The following is a 7,853-nucleotide window of genomic DNA, read 5'->3' on the forward strand; positions in this document are numbered from 1 at the left end:
CCGGGATTTCTTTTGTAAACTTTTTATTTTGAAATAACTTGACTTTCTGAAAAGTTGCAAAAATAGTACAGACAGTTCCCATACACCCATTACACAGCTCCCTCAATGGTCACATCTTACCTAAACACAGTTCAAATTTCAAAACCAGGAAATTAATACAATACTATTTACTAATCTATAGACCTTACTTGAATTTCACCAGTCCTCCCACTAATATCCTTTTTCTGGTCTAGGATCTAACCCAGGATGTCACATGGTGTGTAGCCATTGTGTCTTCCTGGTGACATTTAATCACCACGTCCTTAATCTGTGACAGTTCCTCCATCTTTGCTTTCCTTTCACAACTTTGATTCTTTGGAAGGGTCCTAATCAGTTATTTTGTAGAATACCTCTCAATTTGACAACCTAAGGCTTTTAAAAGCAGCTTGAAAGAAAATCTGGGGGACTAGTACATGGTACAAAATTCGTGAGAAGGCTGTTTGTTTTTTCAGTTGGCTGCCTCAACACAGTGATTTGTCAGATTTTGTTTGCTTATACAGTTAACACATGGATGGGAAATTTAGACAGTATAGGAAGAGGTGGGGCAGAAGGCCACCTCCCCCATCTTCCCACAGGGCACAGTTAGGTTGAGGAAGTCCACTGGTGTGCTCAGATCTCTACACGATGGTGAGACCCTGAGCTGGGGGTGTGGCATGTTGGTTTGGTTCTTTGAGAGCACCCTGTGTCTCAGTTTCATTACCTGTAATCTGGAGAGCTGTGGGTTTCTCAGGCCCAGGGTAAAGGACAGACTTGGGGCTTTGTGCAAACCTCAGTGCTAAGTATCACTTCCCTTCCAGGCAGGGCGGCCAGTCCACCCAGGATGAGGTCGCCGCATCTGCCATCCTGACTGCCCAGCTGGATGAGGAGCTGGGAGGTACCCCTGTCCAGGTGAGCCCTGCCCATTTCCCCTCGGGGCCGCACCCTGGGCCCTGTCCATTTGTTCACTCATCTATCTGACTGTCCATCAATCCATTCACCCATCCTTTCAACAGACATGTATGCAGGGCTTCTATGTGCCTGCAGCTGTGAATATACAGATTCCTGCCCCTGCCCTGCCCTGAACTGTTCTGATGTGGCTCACAGTCTAGCGGGGAGAAAGCTGTTCAACAGACACACAAGCCAATGAATGTACGATCACACACTGTGATGTGTGCAGTGAGTGAAAATAAAGATGCTGTGGAGAGAGGAGCAGGGAGGCAGCCTGGCGGAACAGTTCAGAGGTTGGACTTAGAGCCAGCCTGCTTGGGTTTGAATCTGGTCTTCACCTCTGGGCAACCTTGGACAGACTTAACCTCTCTCTGCCTCTATATTCTCAAACTCAGGGTAGTAACAGTACCTATCTCACAAGATTGCTGTGAGGATGAAGAGTTAACATTTGTAAAGCATTTAGAACGATGCTTGGCCTCTAGAAGGCCCCTTATACATGTGTGTTAAGTATAAGGACACATAGATCCCAGGTAGGTTCTAGTTGAATTAGACAAAGGCCCCTTGAGGAAGGGATTTTTCAGCTGCAACCTAATGGATGAGTAGGAGTTGGCCAGGCACATTCCAGGTAGAGGGAAGAGTGCATGCAAAGGTCCTGAGGTGGGAGGGGGGCACTAGATTTAAAGCAAGCGGGGAAATGCCATGATAGGAGTCTGGGGAGGGGATCAGAGGGACCAGACCCAGTCTAGAAGTCACGGTGAGGATGTTGACCTTGACCTTGAGAAGGCCAGGGACAATGTGATGTGAAGGGATTTCTGAGTTTGAAAGGTTGCTTTGGCAACAATGTGGGGTCTTGCAGGGCAGCAGAGCCAGGTGGGGGAGATGTGGGAGAAGGAGTCAGTCCTCGGTCCTACCCTTGGAGTGGGCGGGGCTCTGGATTTAGATCTGGGGTTGGTGCCCTGTACTTTGACCATGACAGTGGGGTCCTCTGGGCGCCGAGTGGGATGATTTCTGTCTTAGAACAGCCCAACAACAGCCTTAAGAGTAGCATTCTTGGTCCCGTCTCACACAGGCAGAATCTGAGAGGTTGAGGCCTGAACTCTCACCATCAGGGTGGAGCTGGGCTCTGAGCCCTGAGCCAGCAGTGGTGGCTCCTGCTTCAAAGTGACCACAATACCCCCAGCACGCACGGCAGGTTACCTTCTGGATTTAGCTGGCCAGGGCCACAACTGGCATCTGAAATGAAGTGGGCACGTGGGCCAGGATGTATCTTAGGCCTCCGAGACCGCCTCCCTCTCACCACCAAGCCCCTGACTGCAGCCTGCTTTGTGGGGTGCACTGGCTGTGCACCAGGGGTCTCTCCAGATCTGGAAGGCTCCATTCTCACCACTCCGCCCGCTTTCATGCCCCAGGCTGACGTCACCGTCCTGGAAGAATGTCCACGAACAATCCCTGTGCTTCCATTTAAGGGAATATTTGCAAATGTGGGCTCTCTTGGTTCTTGGATTAGACTCAGGGTCAGCAAGGCAGGGCCTCGTTGGAGGGGTTCATGCCCGGCAGCGCCCGGGGGACCTCAGGCAGTGGTGCTGTCGCCAGCCTTCCTGGAACTCCCGTTTCCCTGCCCAGCCCCATGTGCCACAGGGTCATGCTCCACCCCCTACACAGACACAAGCGTCATGACCTCATTTGAGGGGTGAGCCTGGGCCATGCTGGCTGTGGGGAGGGGCGGCGGCGGTGAGCCTGGTGTCGCACGGGAGGACTGATGCGCCACCCGCCTCCTTTCCTGACTTGCTCTCCTGTCTCCCTCCCAGAGCCGTGTGGTCCAAGGCAAGGAGCCCGCTCACCTCATGAGCCTGTTTGGTGGGAAACCCATGATTGTCTACAAGGGTGGCACCTCCCGCGAGGGTGGGCAGACGGCCCCCGCCAGTACCCGCCTCTTCCAGGTCCGGGCCAGCAGCTCTGGAGCCACCCGAGCCGTTGAGGTAAAGCCCAAGCCCTGGACCCCGGACAGAACGGGCCTCCCTGAAACCTCCCAGGCCCGAAGGGCAGATCTCCGGGCGCACGATCGGGTGGGGCTGGCTAAGGGGTTAAGGAGCAGGTTTCGTACCTTCCTCCCTGGCAGCAAGATTGTATGTCTTAGACTTCTTGTTTCGACGATGCTCAGTGCCCCTTGCATACCTTCCATAACAGGTAACTCACTACCTCACAGGGAGTCCACTCTTCACAATCTGGACATTGTTGTGGATTACATCCCTGTTGGCTACTGTCCATTTCATGGTGGAAGGTGCAGGCCTGAACCTAATCCTCTAGGATCAACTGAGCAGCCTAGAAGAGAATGGGACTGTCACCTCCTTTGTTCTGGGCACTCAACTTCTGTTAATGCATCCCAGATTTCTTGACTCTCCGTGGCTAGCCATAGTGTGTTAATGACTCATGGGAGTCAACAAAGCCCCTCAGTGTCCAAGGTCCATGTCTTCAGCTCTGGTGGAGTGTGTTCCCCCAAGTCCCCACCCAGGAGCTGGTCCTGCCCTCATGTCCTGGGCTGTGAGAAGGAGGCTGAGGACTTTTTGTCTGGTTCCTGATTAATCGAGCACTGCCCTCCCAGGTGATGCCCAAGGCTGGTGCACTGAACTCCAACGATGCCTTTGTCCTGAAAACCCCCTCGGCTGCCTACCTGTGGGTAGGTACAGGAGCCAGCGAGGCAGAAAAGACCGGGGCCCAGGAGGTGCTCCGGGTGCTTCGGGCCCAACCTGTGCAGGTGGCAGAAGGCAGTGAGCCAGGTAGGAGCGAGGGGCAGAGGGGCCCATGGCTCTCTGGGGATGCAGCCCTTACGTTTCCCTCCCTCTGTCTGCTTAAGGGTTTCTAGATCCTCCCCACTCCTCAGCACCGGTGCCCTAGTGTGTGTTAATAAAAGTAGATTGAGTGAAGATGAGGTCTGTGTTCAGGGAAAGGGAGGTCCCCTGGAGTTAGAGAAAAGAGCGCTCAGTGTGGGCGAGGGCAGGCGGGGAAGGCTGCTGCAGGAGGCAGTCACTTGCTAGGAAGCGTTGCTAGGAAGATTGTAGGCAAAAGTAACAGCCTCACAGGGGCCACAGTCTTGAGAATCTCCACGGACAGAAAGCCTGCTTTGTTTCCAGAGTATAGGTCAGGAACGTCCTCCTGGCCAGCCGTCAGTCTTTCAGTCTTCCTTTTAAGCCCACTCCCTCCTGCTCAATGCTTAGTAGAAATGGGGGAGGGTAGGTCCATCTAGATCAGCACAGTCCACTGGAACCTTCTGAGAGAACGGACAGGTCCAGTTTGGTGGCCACCAGTCACATGTTTAGGCTAATGAGCACCTGAAATGTGACTGATGGAAATTAGAATGAGAAACTGAATCTTTAATTATATTTAATTTTAATGCATTTAAATTTAAATAGCACATGTGGACAGGTATAGTGGAGGAGGTATAATGCAGGTATGGTGGGAAAAATATGGGAATTGGAGTCAGATGAGGTGTGCATCCTAGCTTTACTACATGCTAGCTGTGTGATGTTGGATGAGTTGCTTAACCTCTCTGAGCCTCAACCACCTCATCTGTTGAGCGAGGATAATTATCCCCATCTCGCACTGCTGTCGTCAGTCTCAAACCAGAAGTTGTCCTGGCTATGTGTCTGCTGCCAAGTCTGCCCTCTCTGGGCCTCCGTTTCATCACCTTCGAATCCCTCAGGCCCTCTCCCTCTTTGGTGCCCTGGGATTTGAAGATGGTGGGTGGGGATTGAGAGCAGTTGGTTGTCCCGGGGTCTAAGGAGAAGTGTGGGGGGACGGGGCAGGAGTGTCAGTTGGTACCTGGTGTGTCCTTCCCTCACAGACAGCTTCTGGGAGGCCCTGGGTGGGAAGGCCGCCTACCGCACGTCCCCACGGCTGAAGGACAAGAAGATGGATGCCCACCCTCCTCGTCTCTTCGCCTGCTCCAACAAGATCGGACGTTTTGTGGTGAGCCCCAGCGGAGGTCGCTACCTCTGCTTTCCCCTTGGGAGGTGTGTCCCAAGGGGCGGGGCCCTTGCCTCGCAGCAGGGGCGGGGAGAAACGGCTCTGACGGCACAGCACAGACCCCTGCGGGCTGCAGCCAGCTCTGTAGCTCCCTCCTGGGGGCAGAGAGAGCAAGCTGGCCCTGGGAGGGAAGGCGGCTTGCTGGTGCGCTTCCATTAACCCTTCTGTTCCTTCCCAGATCGAAGAGGTCCCCGGCGAGCTCATGCAGGAAGACCTGGCCACTGATGACGTCATGCTCCTGGACACCTGGGACCAGGTGAGTGAAGGACAGTGCTGCAAGTCACTCTCCCTTTCTGAGCCTCCCATTTCTTCATCTGCAGAATGGGAGTGATGGTACCCACCTTGCATAATCCCACAAGATGAGAGGTGGATAAAACCCCCTTGCAAACTGCAAAGCACCACATAAATGCCAATCAGATGACCAGCGTTCTCTCTCAGGCCTTAGGGGAGAGTGAACTCTTACTTTTTTTTTTTAACTTTATTTTTTAATGGAGATACTAGGACTGAACCCAGGACTCATGCATGCTAAGCATGCACTCTACCACTGAGCTACAGTCTACCCCACAAACTCTTACTTTAAATCTGTTGATAAAGAAAGCTGAATTTTGCAGCAGTGGGACCATATGCAGCGGCAGCCTCTGCTCAGCTTCATCCAACGTGAGGGTGAAGGTTGCCAGACCCTCCCCGTTTTCAAGGGAAGTTGAAAGTCTAGATTTAATGTAATCAGCGAGTAAGTAAATTTGTCTAGAAAGACATTGCAGATCACCCTCCAGTGGGCTAGGTGGGCCAACAAAACAGGTTGTAGGTCACCAGTTTGTAATCTCTGTTCCAGATCCTTCTGTTCACAGTCTGTGGGCGCTGCAATGGAGGAGGTGTCTGGCACGGCACCTGGAATGTTCTTCCTCCAGCAGCCAGTATGATCAGCACCCCTCGTGCACTTTTAATTTCACATCTTTCATCTCCCATCTCTCCTGCAGATCTTTGTCTGGGTTGGAAAGGATTCTCAAGAAGAGGAAAAGACAGAAGCCTTGACCTCTGGTGAGGACCCAAGTGTGCCCATGGGTCTCTTTCCTGCAGTGGGGTGTGGGGGCAGCTTCCGGTATGGGTCTGGGCATTTGTGACAGTGGGGTGGGGACTTCCTCACCCATGGTCAGCCCCTGGTGAGCCCTCCCTGGGGTGGTGAGAGAACAGCTCAGTTCCTGCAGAAAGCCACAGGTCTTGCCAGGAAAGGAAGGAACAAATAGAAGCTGTCCAGTTTCCCCGAACGCCCAGGGACCGAACTTGTCCTGGTTTAGATGTTGGAAAGCAGATCCCTGGTAGTTGAGTAAATCTGATTTGGAATCTGGGAACCCCCAAACTGTTTTGGTTTTTTTTTTGTATCTTCCAATAGACGACAGCTAGAGAAAAATGATACAAGCTTTGTAAAGCTGGACATTATACTACGACCCTTGTCCCTTGCTGTGTTCTGTCATTGCCTTTAAGGGCATTAGGAACCGTAGGACCAAAAACCATCTTAGGCAATTGAACCACCTCTCCTTGGTGAGGGAGGCACTAAGGATTGTTTTGCATGTGTGTCTGCAGCTAAGCGGTACCTTGAGACAGACCCGGCTAATCGTGACAGACGGACCCCCATCACCGTGGTGAAGCAAGGCTTTGAGCCTCCTTCCTTTGTGGGCTGGTTCCTCGGCTGGGATGATGACTACTGGTCTGTGGATCCCTTTGACAGGGTCATGGCTGAACTGGCTGCCTGAGGAGGGGCAGGCCCCACCCCTGTCACCGGTCAGTGCCTTTCAGAGAACTGTCCATCCCTCAAAGAGACCTTACAGTGAGCAGGGCCACTCTGGGGTGTGTGTGTATGTGGTCTGTTTTTTTCTTTTTTCTTTTTCTTTTTTTTTTACAGTAGCCAAACAGCCCTGCAAAAATTCAGGGTCCTTGCAAAACTTGTCTTAAGTATCTGTGCTTTTGGAAATTGAATTCAATAAAAGCTTTTGGAAGTGTGTTAGCCTGCTGTGGCTCAGTGTGTCCTGCTGATTGTTCTGAGAATGCCCAGGTTTGGAGGGATTGCGGGGGATTCACATGTGCCTGTGAACCAGTGAATGAGCTTCATTCACCCCGTGTGTGAATCCTCGTCCTCCGAGAAGCAGGCGCCAGGATGAGATGAAATGGGCATAGATTGTATGAGGGAGGAAATGTGTGTGTGGAAGGAAATTGGGAGGGAACCAGGGGAGGCTGGAGAACCATCAGACCGAGAGACAAGTCTGAGCCTAAGTGGAGGAGAGAGGAGTAGGGGTTGGGTCCTAGCATCCTAGATGGCAGAGCAGTCCAGGGAGGTTTGGCAAAGCTTTTGGAGAGTCATTGAGCCAAGGTAAAAAAAAAAGATTTTTAAAAATGTTCTAGTCCCATTTTTGTTGTTATTTTTATTGTAGTAAATTATACATAATAACATTTTGGCCATTTGTACAATTCGGTGGCATTGAATACACTTACAATGTTGTGTAGACATCCCCAAAGCTATACCCAAACCTTTTCATAATCCCCAACATAAACGCTGTGCCCATTAAACCATAACTTCTATTCCCCCCTCCCTCTGTCCCTGGTAACCTTTATTGTACTTTCTGTCTCTGTGAATTTGTTTTCTGGGTCCCTCGCGTAAGTGGAATCATGCATTTGTCCTCTGTGTGGCTTATTTCACTGAGCATAATGTTTTTAAGATTTACACATTTATAGCACATATCTCAATTTCATTCCTTTTGGGTTTGAATAATATTCTATGGTTTGTATAGACCGCATTTTGTTTATCCGCTCATCCATCGATGGACACTTAGATCACTTCCTCCTTGTGGCTGTTGTGAATAAGGCTGCTG

The 7,853-nt window shown here is 51.4% G+C and overlaps 1 protein-coding gene across 2 annotated transcripts in view; it reads left to right on the forward strand.

The window, feature by feature from the left end:
• GSN (gelsolin) overlaps nt 1-6,991 on the forward strand; it is a 54,591-nt gene extending 47,600 nt beyond the window's left edge. For both annotated transcript variants that reach the window (XM_006205559.3, XM_006205555.4), the window contains 7 exons: nt 837-927; nt 2,775-2,945; nt 3,569-3,743; nt 4,808-4,932; nt 5,168-5,245; nt 5,967-6,027; nt 6,571-6,991. In XM_006205559.3, the coding sequence (XP_006205621.2) occupies nt 837-927; nt 2,775-2,945; nt 3,569-3,743; nt 4,808-4,932; nt 5,168-5,245; nt 5,967-6,027; nt 6,571-6,740 (871 nt within the window). In that variant the 3' untranslated portion in view covers nt 6,741-6,991. The remainder of the gene's footprint in view (nt 1-836; nt 928-2,774; nt 2,946-3,568; nt 3,744-4,807; nt 4,933-5,167; nt 5,246-5,966; nt 6,028-6,570) is intronic.
• The last annotated feature ends 862 nt before the right edge of the window (nt 6,992-7,853 follow it).

Source organism: Vicugna pacos, chromosome 4 (genome assembly GCF_048564905.1).
Source record: "Vicugna pacos chromosome 4, VicPac4, whole genome shotgun sequence".
Classification (NCBI taxonomy): domain Eukaryota; kingdom Metazoa; phylum Chordata; class Mammalia; order Artiodactyla; family Camelidae; genus Vicugna; species Vicugna pacos.